A 17,611-nucleotide genomic window follows, 5' to 3' on the forward strand; every position below is an offset into this window, starting at 1 on the left:
GCTCATGTGCTCATTAAGCCCATTGGGATTGAGCATCTCATTCCACTCATAATTGCTTTCCTGTCAGGAGTAGATTATAATGAGTATAGGTTGAGCTTTATGTGGAAGAGTGATTTATGCTTTTAAAGTAGGAAACGATGTTGGCTACCCAAGGAAAACTGTATGGAACAGATACAGGCCTGTTGATATATCAGCATCCCAAATGGCACACGGTATGCTATGCCCTATAATTCAGCAATCTGAATCTTCCTTTTGCTTTCCAAATTTTCTGGTAGAAACCTGCTATTAGTATCATAGGTATAAAGAGCTTAGAAGGTTTGGGAGAATGGGAAAAAATCCCATGTAATTTCTCCCCTGATACTGTAGGTCTGTGGATTTCAGGTCATGTTACTGCTCCCCAGCAAGCTTGTATTACACCCGCTTCTTGTCTCTCCAGAAATGTTGATATAATCATATTTATGTAGCTATTATGTTATCTACTTACATGCTGATAGGGAGCACCTTGATTTGTTTTGAAATTATAATAAAATTAACTTGCTTTGTTTCAAGATTTGAAGGCCATATAGAGATCTGTCCACCAGGCATGAGTCATTCGGCTTGTTCGGTCAACAAGAGTGTTCTAGAAGCTATCCGAGGAAGACTTGGATCTTTTCACGAACTCCTGCTTGAGCCACCCAAGGTAGGGCAGCTACCTTACGCACGGCTGGGTCGTGGCTGGCCAGGTCAATAATTTGGTTCAAACAGTTATGAGAAAGTATATGAACCCTGTGGGTCATAGAACCGGCTACGACCGGCATGTACAAACCAGCTCTTCCAGTTGTTTGTATTGCTTTTGTCTATGTGTAGTGTCCACATTGATGAATGGGGTAGAATTAAAATTAAGCAAAATATTTATCTACTTAGGAAACTCAGCTTTTTGTTCTTTCTGTAAATTCTGGTACTTTTATGCCAATAAAATAAACAGTCCTCTTTTCATAGCATGTTGTTTTCACTTTAGAGGTAAGGTTAATCTTTTAGAAACTGGTCTTTGAGACTGAGTTGCCTTATTCAGAGTTGGAGGGGTGTATCAGTCTGATGGGCAGGTCATCTTATATAAGGACTGGTTGGCTGAGCGTGACTCGGAGTGCTAGTGTTCCCATTGGGAGCGTCCGCATGCTAATCCAACAGTCACTGTAATCAGGGAGCCCACCGAGATCACAAATGACAGGCAGTGAGGCCCTACGAGAGAGAGCTGTCCACAGCCCCTAAGTGCTGTTCTGCTGCTGCTCCCCAGCACCTAAGGGTGGTGCAGAGATTGAGATCAGGGTCAGGAGCTCTTCCTTTTAGAATCTCTGTGGAAGACTCAGGTCCGGGAGAGGTCCCCTGCCAGCACCAGTTCTTATACTTCCCTTTTTCCTCCTGCCCTATGTCATCACAAGCAGGTGGCCTCGCTGTTGCAGTTCGTGCCTCTGCAGCATCTACTGTGCGGGGTATTGGGAATTTAGGATCCCAGTTTCTCCCTTCTATGTTAGATGCTTTCTGTGTATTTTAGCATTTGTGGAGGGGGAACACAGAATAATTTATGTCCATGACGCAGGGAGTCGAGTTCAGCTTCCAGATGGTCCCTTCAGACGGCTGATGCTACCAGTTAGCAGGCAGGGGCCCTGCCTATGTCGTGCTGTCTTGTCTGTGTTCAGTCAGTGCTGGATGTGGGCCAGAGTGTTTGGCGTTCACTCTCAGGGACGGTGTCTCTGTAGGTGTTTAGTGGTTATGATCAGTGGCGTCCTTCATGGAAGATGTGAGAAGAATGAGAGAGTAAGGAAAGAAAAAGAAAGGATTTATTTAGGAGATGTGGAGAGAATATCCCAGGTAGAAGTTGGAGGTGGGAGAGAAGAGGATGTGTGAGCAGGTGCTCCAGCCTGTGTCTTTGTTGGCTGCCTGTTGTCTTTCTAAGTGGGCAACAGGCAGCATCTAGTGTGGATTCTTACACTGTATTCTTGGTCCTGATTCAAAAGCAAGGCAGTGTCTTGTCTGGGCTTCCTTTCTTTTACTGCTAGGAGTCCGTGAGTTCAGTTTGTACGTGGTTTTACTACGTGATGTGGTATATGAGTAGATTCCGGAAGCTTTTTAACATGTCCGTTCCGTGGAGCTGCCTTGCGTGGAGCACAGGAGTCAGCCTTCCAATTCCATTAAGCCTTGAGAGGAGCAGGCAGGGGAGTCAGGAAATGGCAGCCTTGCTGCTGGGTTAGAATTCACCACCCTTTCCTTTCAAACCTGTGAAATTCTCAAGTGTCCTGTGTCTGTCTTCTGTGAACAAAGTGTAGAGACTTCTTTTTATGGGCAATAACGGGTTTGAAGTTGATCCCGTTTCAGGGCTGTGATCCAGAAGCAAGTTCTGAGTTTGCATTTTTCTCACAGATTTTGCGAAGATTGAGGACTGTGTTCCCAAACCACTTGCAACTTCTCTTAGTTTCAGGATTTCTGGTCGGGTTTGGAATATTGCACTCCCCCCCGCCCCCCTCCGAACTTCTGCAGCTTTCTGCTTTCTTCCTATGGCAGTTTGGAATGTTGAAGGAGGGGGTACCTGATCTCCTATGGAATTTCTAGTGCAGGGGAATTACTTGATTCCCCCCTTCTTGGTTATTTCATCATATCTTGAAGATCTCAAAAGCAGCTTTGGATTTTCCTTCAGATGTGGAACTCGGGCCACATGATTTACAGGGTTAGTTTACCTAGTGTTACATATTAGTACACACCCCTCCCCCCTTATGTTTGTTTACTGAACTGGATTTAATTGGAAAGCTTTTTCTTCCTCAGAAAAGTGTGATGAAGACTACATGGGGTGTGCTGGACCCTCCGGTGGGCAATACCCGATTAAATGTGATCAGGTTGATATCCAGCCTCCTTCAGACAAACACCAGCAGTATCAATGAGGACCTCATGGAGCTGAATAGCATTGGGGTCATTTTGGTAAGATTTCCCCCCCCAAAGATAACTTAATTTGCCCATGATGTTTTATGGATATACAACTCAAGTTAAAACCTCACAAATTTACAGTACATCTAGTGACTCTCCTTGTTCTGAGCGTAAATGGTCTTTTATGCAGTTCTCGTCTTCAGTTTATTGTCAATTTCTCGTGCTTTTAAGTTTTCAGTATTTGTTATTGCTGGGTGTAAAGAAGTACAGTAGAACATTTCAGATGATAAGGACCTAGACTTCTCCCTCAAGAAGCTCAGTGTGGCACAAATGATCGAGTGTAGTCGTCTTCCCCTGGGGATTGTGTTGGCAATAAATGAGTGCTGGTTACAGCATCGTTTTCGTGTCCTAATTAGCAAAGGGACAGGTGTTTATCATCTTTGCACTGGCATAGATCTGTATAATGTATTTGTATGTGGTCTTTTGATTTGAGTCCAGGTTCTTCCTTGTTACACACAGCTATTAGTCTGCTTGTTGGTAGAGGCAAAAACGGACAGCTCGGGAATTATCTGGTTTTCCCTGACCCCTAAGTTTCCCGTTCCAAGGTTTGTGCTTAGAATCCACAGGCCCAGCTTGGGTACCCATGCTTGCTTTGTCTGTCCTGCCATCCTACAGCACAGAAGGCATGAGAGCTAACACTTAGCAGGTGTCATAAGACATCTGGTCAAAGCGTACATTTGGGGGAGTTTGGGCTGTTTGCACACTACATGAAAGGCATGGTAATGGGCACTTTATGTACATTTCTCATGTGATGCTGGGTATAGATGCCTGTGTGAGAGAGAGGATCTGTTTTGCGGATTGTGCCCAGAGAGGGGACTTATTCTGTGGCTGAGCCAAGATTTGAATTCACATTCAGTTTCAAACCAGTGCTTGCTTTATCAACCACACCATTATGCCACTGGTATATTTGATACTTTTAGTTAGATTTCAGCTTTGGGTTAAATGATGGCAGTATAGGGATAGAGAGCAGGAACATCTTAGAGCAAGGTGAAACGTTAAAGGACCACAGTCTCTCTGATGAAATTAACCGTTGCCCTCTGGGGACATAGTTTTTGCCCTACCTTCTGACTGCTGTATAAAACTCGAGGCATATAACTTTCTACTCCTGCCCTGAAGTCATCGATTATTAGCCTCTAATCTTACTGATAGTAAGTATGCAACTGTTGTTAATTCATTCCATTGTTAATCTTTAGAACTACTTTTGAGTGACAACAAATTTGACAAAACTCCTAAGTGGGTCATTAATCATTTCTTTTTTGAGTTTAGATAAGCAGACTCAAAGAACGTCCTGAATATATTCTTGATGCATTTTGTGCTTTTAGGAATTGTCTTTTCTTTTTGTGGTACTGTCAACTTTTCGAGCAATCTGGAAAACCCGTGTCCTTTGAGGAGGTCCACGTGTCACCGCTTCTCAGACCTGTCCTCTTTTGCTCCATTCACTGATAGTTTCATGAGTTTCAGATGCCTGAGTGGTTATAACTGAGTTCTTACAGTCGGGTGTGCGTACCTTCAGATTGGAGACTGTCTTTCTGTCTGTCTCTGTCTCCTGTACTGCGCTAATACCATGCCCTGGACAGAAGCCATCAGTAAATGTTTGTTGAGCCAAAATAAAACTCTCAAAACTCTTTTCTTTGAAAAGTGTTGGAAGTTAACTAAACTGAATACCTGTTATTAGTTGCCTGGAAAACATAGAGAAATACTGTCTCTTTGAGGAACTAACTATTGTCCTCCTGTGTTCATTGTTGTTTTCTGCTAGATTCCATGCAAATGCTGGCATGTCGAATGAGCAAATATGCTATTGAGGCTGTGCAGTGACATTTCAGACCCCCTTTAAAGTAAACTTGTGTTCCTTTTAATTAGTCCTCTTGGACTAAGAAATAACATTTTTATTTTATTAAATCACTGTTCGGGCAATGTGTTGGAGTAGTGGCTTTAAATATTGAGGTAACTGATAAAAGAAAGCATTGTTTTTCTTTTTTGTAGGACATGTTCTTCAAATATACGTGGAATAACTTTTTACATACACAAGTGGAAATTTGTATTGCACTGATCCTTGCAAGTCCTTTTGAAAATACAGAAAATAGCACAATTACTGATCAAGACTCCACTGGTGACAATTTGTTACTGAAACACGTAAGCTAACCAGGGTCCCTTTTCTGTCGCTCCTGGTTATAGCATTTTCCCATATCAGTGTGAAATGAGTTGGAGTTTAAGGGCAGGGAGTTAAATCTTAGAGTCCAGGTATTTAACTCATGTTTGTCGTGCTGTTGGCCGGTGATTGTATAAATCATATCGTGGGCAAACAACCATTAGATGAACTTTAAAGAAAAAAGTCGAAATGGCTTCCTTATTTGCTAAAAACAATTGAGTTGAAGATTTGGAAATCTTTTGGAGATGAAAAGAACCATAAAAATTTAAAGACCGCAGAAAGCATTTGAACAGTTGTTTGGTGTGCCAGTTTTAATTTGTGGGCAAAACATGGGACAGAAGGGTGGCAGAAGTGGGCTCCGTGCTGTGTTGAGTGAACCTCTTCTGTGGGTGTTTCCTTTTGTTAAATACGAGGTGATTTCACTAAGTCAGCCTTCACATTTCTTCTTGCTCTGAAGTTCTGTGGTCGTATGAAATTTCCTGGCTCACACTGGCTTCCTGCCAACCCTGGGGGACGGGAGAGGCTAGCCACCTGCAGTAACAAGTAGAAGGGAGAGACAGCCGGCGCTGCGCGCATCCCGCCAGCGTCGCGTGTGGCGCTGGTGTTCAGTCCGAGCGCTAGCGGCAGGGCGTGCGGGAGCGAGTGCCGCTGCGGAGTCTGAGAGAGAGCTTTGCCAGGGCTTCATCTTCTTGATTCCTTCTAAATTGTGGTCAGCCTCTGTATTTCTGAGCTCAGTTTTCATGGCTAATAGAACCTGGCTTTGCTTTAGGTTAAGTACTTGAGATACCGCTTCCCAGTAGCTGCCCTGCTGAAGGCGTGGATCTGGTCTCGAGTCCCTGTAGTGTTCTGACGGCCTCGAGTAAATGTGTTACCACGTTGCATGTGATGGAGCCTGTAATTCACAGCTAGATTTAGCTCGCTGGCTAACACCTATCACTGTTCTATTTGAATAGAGTTCTATTTCACTTTAAAATTTTGACACTCTGACATTTATATACATGTTAACTGGAATATTCCTTTCTATTCAGCTTTTTCAAAAATGTCAGCTAATAGAACGGATACTGGATGCCTGGGAAATGAATGAGAAGAAACAGTAAGTAAATTGTTTTCCCATAGAAATTCAATGTGATTTTTAATTTGAAGAAAAGATCTGCCTTGCCTTAGAGAACAATGGAGATAATTACGTGGTGTAGGCCACTTTATAGTTATAACTGGTTCTCTCGGGACTTCTGGATTATTTATCATAGCAGATATTTTTCTCACAATTTATTTTTAGAGTGCCCTGTATTTCTACCTCTCTTGAGGGGAATCCAGGGGCTGTCTGCCTTTGAAACTTCCTGGTCCTGTTCGAATAGCTGTTTTTCTGGCAGGAATGTGGAGACTAAAGAAAAGAGTCATAAAGTCAAGTCCTCCCTGCTGATGCTTTAACTTAGGTTCGTCCTGCTTACCCCATGGACTCACTGTAGAGAGAATCACTTCATGCGTGGGAGGAGGATGTGGGGGGTTGGCCTAGTATTTTTCATTTAGAAAATTTCTGTTAGCTGATTGGCAAGTTTAATGTATTGACACGTGTGAGTAGCTTTGCCATATGGATTTTTTTCTCTCCCATTTTATGCCATCCCGTAGATTCTGAGGCAGGTGGCGTAGGGTGTGTGTCGGAAACACTCTCAGGGCACACTTCTTGCGTTTGTTTTTTAAGTCAGGTTTATTGAGGTACAATTCTCATAAAGTGAAAGCTCATCCTTTTTTGGTGTACTTTTCTAGAAACCTGACGAATGCATGCAGTTCTGTAAGCACTGTGGTCAGGCACACAGAGCATTTCATCGGCCTAAAAAGTCATTTCATGTGCCTTCATAATTGAAACTGTGCCAGGAGTTTTCTTGTTCTGTGTATCTGTTCAGACTTCTTTTGTGGCCCCTGGAGGAGCTAGGAACTAAAGGGAGGTGTCAGCTTTATTCTGTAATATTTGGTTTTTAAAAAGTGCCTACTAGCACTGGTAGGATTCTGACTTGACTCTGTGGGAAACATGCATTTAGATTGAGTGTGGCAGGGGGCTCATCTTGGTACACCTCAGGTACTTTCTTCCAAATGGAACTCCTTTGGGGCTGCTTTGTGTGGCCAGATCGACATCTGGTTTTGTGTGTGACCCCAGGTTAGCCCCTTTGTGCCCTCCCTGACCTCCCTCACTCTCTGCCTTCTCATCACTACTGCTGAGGTGTCCTGTTCGCTCTATTTCCCCTCAGCTCCATTCTCCAGAAGGTTGACTATTAATAGTCCCCAATTTGGGGGGTCCTGAAAGAGTTTTTCTAATGTTTCCTTGGGGCAGAATACCGGCAGGTGGGCGTTTGTTTTCACTTGTGGGAGCACAGCATGGTATCTGACTGAGAAGTTGCCTGCAAGGAACACTGGGGTCTTGGGATCTTCTTGTGAAACCAAAAGAGGCTCTTTTTTTTTTTTTTTTTAATGTTTTTTTTATTATATTATGTTAGTCACCATACAGTACATCCCTGGTTTCTGATGTAAAGTTCGATGATTCATTAGTTGCGTATAACACCCAGTGCACCATGCAATACGTGCCCTCCTTACTACCCATCACCAGTCTATCCCATTCCCCCACCCCCTCCCCTCTGAAGCCCCAAAAGAGGCTCTTAGCAACTCAGTTGAGATCAGCTCTGTGCCTCTGGCCCTTAGCTGTCCCCAGACATTCTAAGATTATTAGCAGATACTCTGTTTTTCAGGCAAGCCTTCAAGCGTAGTACAGCTTTTTTAGTGGCTCCTGGAAGATTCTCCCTTTAAACAAAAATCTGTTCAGTTTGTTCCCTCCTATCTTCGAGCAAATAGAATTTACAGTCCTGACACTATAAATAGGCAGAAAAGTCACAGCAGTGTGAAAAGTTTATCTAAATTGGTGGATTTGGGGGGCACCTGGGTGGCGCAGTGCGTTGAGCATCCGACTCTTGGTTTCAGCTCAGGTTGTGATCTTGGGGTCGTGGGATCGAGCCCTCTGTCAGGCTCCACAGTTGGTGCGGAGTCTGCTTGGGACTCTTCCTCTCCCTCTGTCCCTCCTCTTCCCCCTTTAAAATAACTAAATCTTTAGAAAAATAAAAATGGGTGGACTTGGGGCACTTGAGTGTCCAATTCTTGGTTTCAGCTCAGGTCATGATCTCAGGGTTGTGAAATCAGGTTTGAAACCTGTTTGAGATTCTCTCTCTCTCTCTCCCTCTGCCCCTCCACCCCCAAATAAAAAGGTAGGTAGGTAGATAGATAGATAGGTGGGTGGATTTAGTAAAGGTGGGTCCTGGTTAAGAAGGGTAGACCCTAAGTGGGGAAAAGGGGCAGGGAGTAATTGGTGTACATGTGTTCCAAGTGCAGGGCAGGCCAGAGACCAGCTGACTACCCCTCACCTTGGCCAAATCCTCAAAAGCGGCCACCCTTTTAACTTGAGAAGTGCCACTGGTAGGCAATTACGTCTGTTAATTGAACTGGGATTATGAAGATTTTATATCTTTTAGCAAAATTCTCACCTTACGTTCCTACGGTCTTTTTAAAGTCTGAAAAATAGTTTCATAAAAAGATACAAAGGAAAGTCACAGAAATGTTAGGCGTCAGTGAGTGCTTGGGCTTTTTTTTTTTAAGGTGGTCTGTAATTGAAGATTAATGATTGGTTTGTATATGGAATAAACCTTGCCGAGTGTGGCCACCAGGTGATCCTTGAACGGGGGTGGGCCCTGCCTGACCTGGTGACTCTGGCACCTCCTTTTCTGTCCATTCTCATCTTTAGGGTCTCAGTTTTTAGAATGATTGCTCCAGCCCACTGTATTTACTAAGCTGTTTCGTCACTGCATCCGATCGGGAGTCTGAGTGTTTGTCCTCTCCCCCTGTCAGGGCCGAGGGAGGCAGGCGGCACGGCTACATGGGACACCTGACAAGGATAGCTAACTGTATCGTGCACAGCACTGATAAGGGCCCCAACAGTGCATTAGTACAGCAGCTTATTAAAGGTAAGTGCTTTATGAAAGTTTAATTATATTTTTGTTGGATTGGAGAAAGGACTTAAGGGTAAAGTGGAAATATTCGTAGCGTTTTTAATAGCAGTCTATGGAGTTCCTTTATACTTTGCAAATTATCTGGAGATTTGAATGAAGTTCTTGAGAATGTGTTTGAACAATGTAGTTCTTGGCTGTATGTCTTATGTCTGCAGTCCTTTTAGTGAGTAATGGCAGGCTCAGCCGAGTTACCCACTCTCACTCTCGAGGGGCCTGCTCAGTGCGCTGCTCGGGTGTGCACGGGGTCCCCACAGGCTGACTGTTGAGTCACTTGAGCTATGGTCACGCTTGCTTTTTATTTTCTTCTGAAAGCCCCTATGTAGTCTATGGATTGAGTTCCTTTAGCTGGGAAAATAAAACATCGATCTGCATATTTGCCATCTCTCTCTTGCTGAGATGAGGGAGAGTGCACCCTAAAGGACGCTCTCTGTACCAGCATTTAAATGTAATCAGCCCGAGTCTCCTGGGAAGGATGCCCCCCTCTTACACTGGCGCCCAGGCTGTGAGTCTGTCTCTAAACTGAGAGCCCTTAACGTAACTCTGTGGACTCTGGGGTTTGGACCAGTCTTGTGACTTACTCCAAATGTGAAAATCTTTAACCCCTGTGGTACCAAACTCATCCACGCTCAACTTGCTGAAACTGGACATTGTTTCCAGGTCTATCTTTCTCTTTGTCTTTAAAGTAAGTCTATGTGTTCGAGAGGCTGTTGCCTGTGGAGCCCGCACTGAAAGAGTTGCTCCGAGTGAGGGAGCAGTTGGCGGTTGCCCCCCTCTAATTTTGCTTCTTGAGAGAGGTACACGCCAGACCATCACAGTTGATGTTCTTATCAAGGAGAAATGGTCACCTGGTGACCATCAAGGTGACCACCTTGACCATCAAGGAGAAATGGTGATCACGGTCTTCAGATCAGCCTTTGTCTTACCGAAGTTGCTCACCAGCTGGTGTGGGAGGGTCACACACGGATGCATGTTGAAACCAGTCATCAGAGGACAGCTCTAGTAAGCTCTCCAAGATTATAGCCAGAGTTTCTTTTTCTCAGAAAAAGTATTTGTGTATCTTTTAAACAAAACAAAACAAAAAAACACTTCTTTAGAGGGGCGCCTGGGTGGCTCAGTCTGTTAAGTGTCTGCCTTCAGCTCAGGTCATGATCTCGGAGTCTCGGGATCAAGTCCAGTCTGCTTCTCCCTCTGCCCCTTACCCCCGCTTATGCACACTCTCTCGGTGTCTCTCTGTCTGTCAAATAAATAAAATATTTAAAAATAAATAGATAAAACTTCTGTAGTAGGTAGAATTCACTATTGCATATGTATGTGCATGGCGGCCTATGGGCACAGACATTTAGGAAACAGCCAAACCGGGTTCCATGGAGCATTCACTGGCCAGATGCCAGCCACGGTATCTGAGGAGTGTGCAGGAGCGTGCGTTGGCAGCATTTCCTAAACTTGAGTGATCATGGAAAAAGACGGCTTTTCCTCCCACCTTAAAGACCTGCTAATTCCTCGGAAGTTTGTTGGAAACACATTTTCCAGGTTCAGTTTTTACCAAAAGATTTTTAAAAGCTTGTTAAATTCACAGAGCTACTTAACGCCCTTGGCATCAAGCATGGGCCATTTTGGGAGTAGTTTTGATTCCTGAAATTCCTGGGGCTCAGGCTGCAAGGCTTTATAAACTCTGTTTCTCCAAGAGACAGGTGCTCAGCTGATGGAACATGTGTGCCTTTGATGGACCAAGTGGGTGGCACTCTCTTGTATGTCCTGTTTGTTTTACGTGTCTGTGTGGATGTCATTGGAGTGACAATGCCTTTTTCTCTTTCTCCCTCTGCAGACCTTCCAGACGCAGTCAGGGAGCGATGGGAGGCATTCTGTGCAAGCTCCTTGGGAGAAACTAACAAGAGGAACACGGTAGATCTAGTAGGTTTTACCAGGTCACATTTCTGTGACCCCAGTGCTCTCAGTCTTTGCCCGCTTATTCAGAGATGCAAGATCTTTCGTTTGTCTCGGTAATTTGGGGCCAAGAATAAGTTCATGTTTCTTTACCAGGAAGAGAGGTCAGTGTTCACCATAATCTTGATAACTTGTCTAGTCAGCTCCTAATTCCTGCCTGGGATGACCAGAGGGTACAGAGAGGCCACTGATCTCTATGCTCCCCCCGCCCTTTCCCTCAGTGCCCTGTTCCCTAAGCATCTCTACTCTGTTGGGTTTGTCGCCTTATGCCTCAGATAAGCCAGGATTCCTTCGGATATTTTCTAACATTACTCAGTTAAGTTTGCCCTCATTTTAGATTGTTCCCAGGGTGGGGGCGTGGGGTGGGATTTTGTAGGTGACTTTGAAACCCCATCTTTAACAGATTAGTACTTTTAGCCAGGGAATAATGGCATTGATAATATTTTTAAAAATTATATTGGACTTTGGAATGTATTCTTTGTTTTTTTTTTTTAATGCATTAAGCTTTAAGGTAAGTATTGCTTTTGCTTTTAAAGCTAGGGAAAAGCATTTCCTTTCATAAGCACACGCCAGCTGATAATTGAGGTGGTGGCCTTAACTCCACGTGGAAGTCGATGTGTCAGGCATTTAATTCTGTGATTGGAATTCAGCCGCTGCACCCTGAATTTCTAATACACGCTGTGCCTGGCTTGTTAGGCAGTCCGGTGTTTGGCAGCCTTATCAGTTCGGAGCAGAGTTTAGAAACAAAGACCCTGACAGCTACGGAGCGGTCACTAGGTCTTCCTGTGTCCCACCCCCAAAGGGCCATTGCCTCCTACTTGGTAGATTGTCTAACACATTTGGTTATCTTTTTCCAGACTCTTCACAGATTGGTTGGGTAATGGCTTGTTAAGGATGGGTGTAATGATAGAATCAGTAGGAGTTGGAAGAATTATGAAGTTAAGAGATGACTGTAAGGGGAGCTGCATGAGGCCATTTAATTAAAATATGTCTGATGGCCCTTCGTGTCTCAGTGCATCATAGCCCAGCAGAAAAACTGGCATCCGCTTTGACAGCCCTGAGTCATCAAGGAAGAGTTAAGTAATTTTTGATGAATATATTATCCATGGTGGATTGCTTTTTTTCCCCAATCAAATTGGTTAAAATTGTGGATAATCAGGGTTTTATTGTAGGGTGAAATTGTTCTCTCATACTGTTAAATTGAACCATTTAATTTAGAAGCCCCATATTGATTTTTTTGTTAAGGATGCAGGCAATGTAATCTCCTTTAATGGGTTTTTGTCTTTTTTCTTATTTATAAAGGAATATTAATTCTGATTTTGTTTGGGGAAACTCCTTTAAAAATTGTCCTTCAAAGGATTGACTTCAGAGGTAGACATCAGAATTTCCAGTTAAACTTGTTACCAGGAGTTTTCAAAAATGTATCTTTGGTAATTCAAACTCATTTCTCTTGTGAGCAGTTTTGTGTAAAGAAAGACCTCATTGCAATTCAGATAACACTTGGCTACTTCGCATGATGCTATCAGTAATCTGGTCTGTGACTGTGTAAATGTTACGTCTGTCTACATAACAGACTGTGAACATGCAGTGCACAACTCATGTGCAGCAGACGCAGCTGACATCTGGACTTTTATACCTGTGTTGAAGGGAAAATTACCCTGGGCCCAGCTATCACTAATGGCAGCTTAGTTCTCATTTGCTAAAAGTCATCAGACTTCTAGGGCCCTGTTGATACTGCTCATATCCCACGTTGAGTTAGCCCTGCTCTGTAATTTTATTGTCTGTTGGGACTTCCAGGTTGATGTCTCGAGACCCGTTCAGTTCCTCAATCCCACGTGCCCCGTACTTAAATACCACCTCCCTTTAGTTTTAAGGCCTTCCAGGAGGGAATTTTGCTTTGTTTCGTATTTTTAGGGATATGTAGGTTCCACGTTTTTGAGGATGCTTAATTAAGCATCCTAGGCCATGAGGGAGACTTTCACTGCAGCCTCAGGCTCTCCATTTTTGTGCCCGGAATGTTTCAGGTTATATCCTAGTGGGGGTTGGGTACCATGTTCCAGTGAATGTTATTATAAACCCAGCTTGGTAAATGCAGTGGGTCTTGCCCTTGCAAAAATGTCCTACAGAAAGGGTGTTCACCCATGTAATGAGCGTGAAGTCCAAGTAAAAATGTTTAAGACACATTCATTCCTAAAATTGGCAATTGGGTAATAGATTGCTTAATTCCTGCCCCCTCCCCAAATAGATTAGATTAGATCCCCCATCTTGATGCCTTGCCTTATTAGTTGGTTCTATCATGGCCCAGATACCTCTCTGAGAGTCCTTTCCAGTATATTTCTAGGACTTGGGTCAACCTGTAGTTGAGCACCAAATGCGTGGGTTATACCTTGTTACGTGGTCCCGGCCTATTCTTACGTTCTAGCCACAAGGATTCGTTCATTAATGCACCCAACACTTACCTGTGCTCCTGGCTGTGGGCTGAGGTCTGCTCACTGATGTAGGAAAAGCGGTGCCAGTCCCAGGCTCTTACCACTTCTGGGGCAGCATTTTAATTACCTCTCTCCGAGGTCTTTTGAAGTACTTTAATCCGTTGACCTCATCACGCTGAAGTATATACCCAGTAGACTCGTAGATTGTTATGTGTTTATGTTGAGAGTTTTATTATGAATGAAATTTGGTGTATTACTTACATCCAGAGACCTCTCTTTGGGTCTGTGGGTAAAAATTGGTGAAGATTTAGACATTATATCTAGGTAACATCGATGTGTTGGTACTGACTTTGGAAGGCTGAGTTTGCTTCATTCTCTGCCTTCCTCTCCATGGGGGAGAATGTGTTTTTTTCTAAAGTATTGGTGCTTCTTTCTCATCACTGATGAGTTCGTCCAGGGAGGTTGTAGAGAACGATCACATGTGCAGTCGTGAATTGCCTACAGATCCAGCAGGTTGGGGTGGAACCTCCCAGAGTTTGTGTTTCTAGCCAGCCCTGGTCACGTAGGTGCCAGGGTTCCACAGCAGGACCCCACCGTACCCAGGAGGAAGAGTCTGTGACTTCCACATTTCACTTAGGTTAATGTTCTAGTCCTGCTTATGATCTTCTCAGTAAGCCAGCCAGCCACGATGAAGAAAACACTCACTTGCTTTTCCTGTAACAACAGTTAATAAAACTGAAATTTTATTATGAAAGAAGGGAACATCTCAAAAGCTTTTATTCACTGAAGCATCAAGAGTATACTTAGAACACATCTGGCTTGGTCAGAGTGTTCTTATATACTTGTTACTTTTTTGAAAGTTAGGACTATTCTCATTCAGTGAGGTGTTGGTATTCATTAATTCAATAAATATTTGAGTGGCTACTGTGTGCTCTGCCCCGAAGCTATTGTAGTAAATTTGATTAGTAAAAATCCCTGCCTCTGTGGAAATGGATAAACAAATGGATGGATAAACTCCAGGGAAGGGAGCTGGGGTTTGTTTTGGGTGGAAGTGCAGTTTAGGATTAGGTAGTCTAGGAAAACCTCATTGAGAAGGTTGCATTTGTGTAGAGGCTTGAGGGAAGTGAGTGGGGAAGAGCTGGTGCAGAAGCTGGCACGTTGTCCAGAGGGAGAGAATGGGATGTGAAGTCCAAGGGGCTCTGCAGGCCACATCGCATCCCGCCTTTAATCCACACAGGCCCCTAGGGTTGTAACCTTAGTGAGATGAAAAGCCATCAGGTACAGAATGAAGAAGGGACATAATTTGATGGACATTTTAAAAGATCGTTCTGGCTGATGGATTGAGAATAGACTGTAGTGGGGCAGGAGATCGCAGCAGGGAGACCGGTTGACTACCAAGGACACTGTTAATCCAGACGAGAGATGGTGGTGGCTCGCACTGGAGAGAGGTAATAAGAGTGATGAGAAGCTATGGGCTTTTAGGTGATGTTTTGACAGTGGAGTGAATAGATGCAGGTGGGACAGAAGAAACCAGAAGGCCAAGATTTTCGCTGAGGAAAGAGGAGAAAATAAGTGGCTTCTGCTGAGATGAAGATGCCTCAGAAGGGGTGTGTTTGGAAGGTTCGGTCGGGGACTCTCATGGCTCGTCTGTGTGATGGACTAAGTGGGGTTCCAGTTAGCAAGTCCCCTTCCCTGCTAGGGCTGTGGCGGATTCAGTCATCTTTGTAGCCTGTTCTATTAGTAACGGTGTCAGACCAGGTACAGTGTAGGTAGAATCAGAACCCCCACATCCGTCAGTACATAAACGCAAAAGTGTGTGTGCACTGTGTTACTAACAACTTTCTAAAACTTGGTTTTTGGAGAAAAAATTATTTTAAATACCTCTCAGAATTGCTTTAAGGATACAAGTTATGGAGAATATGTAAAGAGAGGTCAGAATGTCTGGCACATAGTAGTTGCTCAACAAAAACCAGTTATTTTTCTCACCTTTTCATTAATGAACGGATTCATTTCGTAGCAAAGAGTAAAACTGTCAATGAGGATCCTGTTTGAACTTGGACAACCAGACGTGCTGGGAGTAGCCAAGTCTTTTTTGTTGTTGTTCTCTCGTTTAGTAGACCTAGCCTGCTCTTTGAGTTGTCTTGTAATTCTTCTCCCTGCCGTGGGGTTGCCCTCCTAAAACATATATTGATTAATATGATTCCTGCACTGACTTGCCCCCCAGGTTGCCTGGGGTTCCTCTAAACCCACTGTAGTAGAATGGCTTGACCTTCCTCCTGGAAGATGCCAGCTGCCATGACCAAGCAGTATTCCGCCTCCTCCCTTCCGCACTCTGGCCGGGCTCTCCTGGGACGTTCCCCAACCCCCCCCCCCCCCATCCACACAGCTTTCCCCACTAACTCGCTAAAGCTATGATTGACCCAAGCAGGCTCCCTTCATTGATCACAAATTCTGCCTTTGACTTCATCGGGCCAGTTTCAGAATCGAAGTGTGAATGCTCTCTCTCTACCTCAGGGAGGGTGAAGAAGGGATTAATTGGAAACACTGAGTTAGTCACTTGGCATAGTATCTTTACCAAAGATGGTCAAAGGAAAAAGCAGTTGATTTTATTCAGGCAGTGATGTATTCAGAATTTCATCAGCCATCCCACACGCAGACCTATTTGGATTCTACTCTGGGTTTCTTGAACCGATGTTGGAACATCACAAAGCAAACCAGGCCAATTTCTGCAGCTCCAGGCTATTAGGCACCACTACTAGGGTTGGCAGGTGCCGGCCGCTCATGTCTTCCCCTGATGACAGTGCTCTCTGCCAGTTACACTGCTGTGAAAAGTAAAGGGTGAATAACTCAGGAAATACAGTGTAAGTTACCCTCAGAAGTACAGTTGCTTGTTTTAGAATTTTACAGTCTGTTCCTATTTGTCATTTGCTCTATAGCAGTGGCTGTTATTGTCCTCCGCTTAGTCACTTGTATGTCTTTGTTTCTAATGTTAACACATTTTGCCAATACTCTGTGTCATTTATGAATTAATAAAAAAAATCACTTACCACGAATTGGTGAGCAGTTCATGTTTGTGTTCTTGTTCAAGTCCTGTGAGTTGGTTGTAGTCTCAAGGGCAGGGGCTGCATTTTAAGGGGCAGAAGATTTGGGGTCTTCTTAGGAGCAGAGTCACATTTGGTGCTTATGGACAGTGTTTTTCTTAGAGCGGACAGGCCTTGCAAGATGTTCCGGTGAAATGCCGTATTGAAACCTGACCTTCCTGGTGGCTCCTTAGCAACGCCTGGGGTTTGCAGTTTTACCCTTCAAGCTGGGCACTTACCAAATTATATTCTCTCTGAGCCACTCCTTCTACCCTCCCTTTGTAAATATTAATAATTGGAGATAATTGGTAAAATCACTTAAATGGAGTAACCTCTTACCTGTTTTCTGGTGGTATCAATAATGAGACAAGTAATAATTCAGACGGGCAGCAAAAGGACAGGTAACCTGACCATCTGATTGTGTGAAGTGGGCCTTTGAATTATTTGGGTGGATTACTTAACTGTTACTTACTTTTGTTCTTGCTGTTGTTACACATTGAGAGAAAAACTAAATGTGATTTTTCCATTTAAATGCTGATACAAATGTCCAAAACTTTTCTCTGTTAAATAGTTTTTTACATTTTTATGCATATAGGTTACAACCTGCCATATTCATTCATCCAGTGATGATGAAATTGACTTTAAAGAAACGGGTTTCTCACAGGATTCTTCTTTGCAGCAAGTGAGTCATGCCTAAAGCTTTGCTTTTCGTTTTTATTTTAAATGCTTAGTCTAGTTGCCATCTCTGAGTCAGCTTCGGAGGCAGATTATGCACTAGGATGTGATTTGGGGTTATTTAATTAGTTAGGCAAAAGCGTTTAAAATAGGAAGTGTTGGGTATATGAGAGGAGGGTTTGCATTGATTATAGTTCCAGGAAATGTTTTGTACCTGATAACAACAATGTTGAGTCGGGTCAATTTTCAGATTTGAATGAACTGGTTTTGCAGGTGTCTCAGACATGCTCATTCTGCACACCTGTGCAGTAGTTGTGGTGTCGCTTAAAGATT

At 43.7% G+C, this 17,611-nt stretch overlaps 1 protein-coding gene across 32 annotated transcripts in view; it reads left to right on the forward strand.

Annotated features, from left to right (window-relative positions):
- The window catches only part of PPP6R3 (protein phosphatase 6 regulatory subunit 3), a 137,863-nt gene that overhangs the window by 92,416 nt on the left and 27,836 nt on the right, over positions 1 to 17,611 (forward strand). For 17 of the 32 annotated variants that reach the window (XM_026483004.4, XM_026483005.4, XM_026483007.4 and 14 more), the window contains 7 exons: positions 550 to 679; positions 2,797 to 2,949; positions 4,939 to 5,088; positions 6,133 to 6,197; positions 8,990 to 9,105; positions 10,976 to 11,061; positions 17,199 to 17,285. In XM_026483004.4, coding sequence (XP_026338789.1) covers positions 550 to 679; positions 2,797 to 2,949; positions 4,939 to 5,088; positions 6,133 to 6,197; positions 8,990 to 9,105; positions 10,976 to 11,061; positions 17,199 to 17,285 — 787 coding nt within the window. The remainder of the gene's footprint in view (positions 1 to 549; positions 680 to 2,796; positions 2,950 to 4,938; positions 5,089 to 6,132; positions 6,198 to 8,989; positions 9,106 to 10,975; positions 11,062 to 17,198; positions 17,286 to 17,611) is intronic. The other 15 variants (XM_026483010.4, XM_026483011.4, XM_026483012.4 and 12 more) reach the window with 1 other exon arrangement.

This window comes from Ursus arctos, unplaced genomic scaffold (assembly GCF_023065955.2).
Source record: "Ursus arctos isolate Adak ecotype North America unplaced genomic scaffold, UrsArc2.0 scaffold_23, whole genome shotgun sequence".
In the NCBI taxonomy this organism is placed as follows: Eukaryota; Metazoa; Chordata; class Mammalia; order Carnivora; family Ursidae; genus Ursus; species Ursus arctos.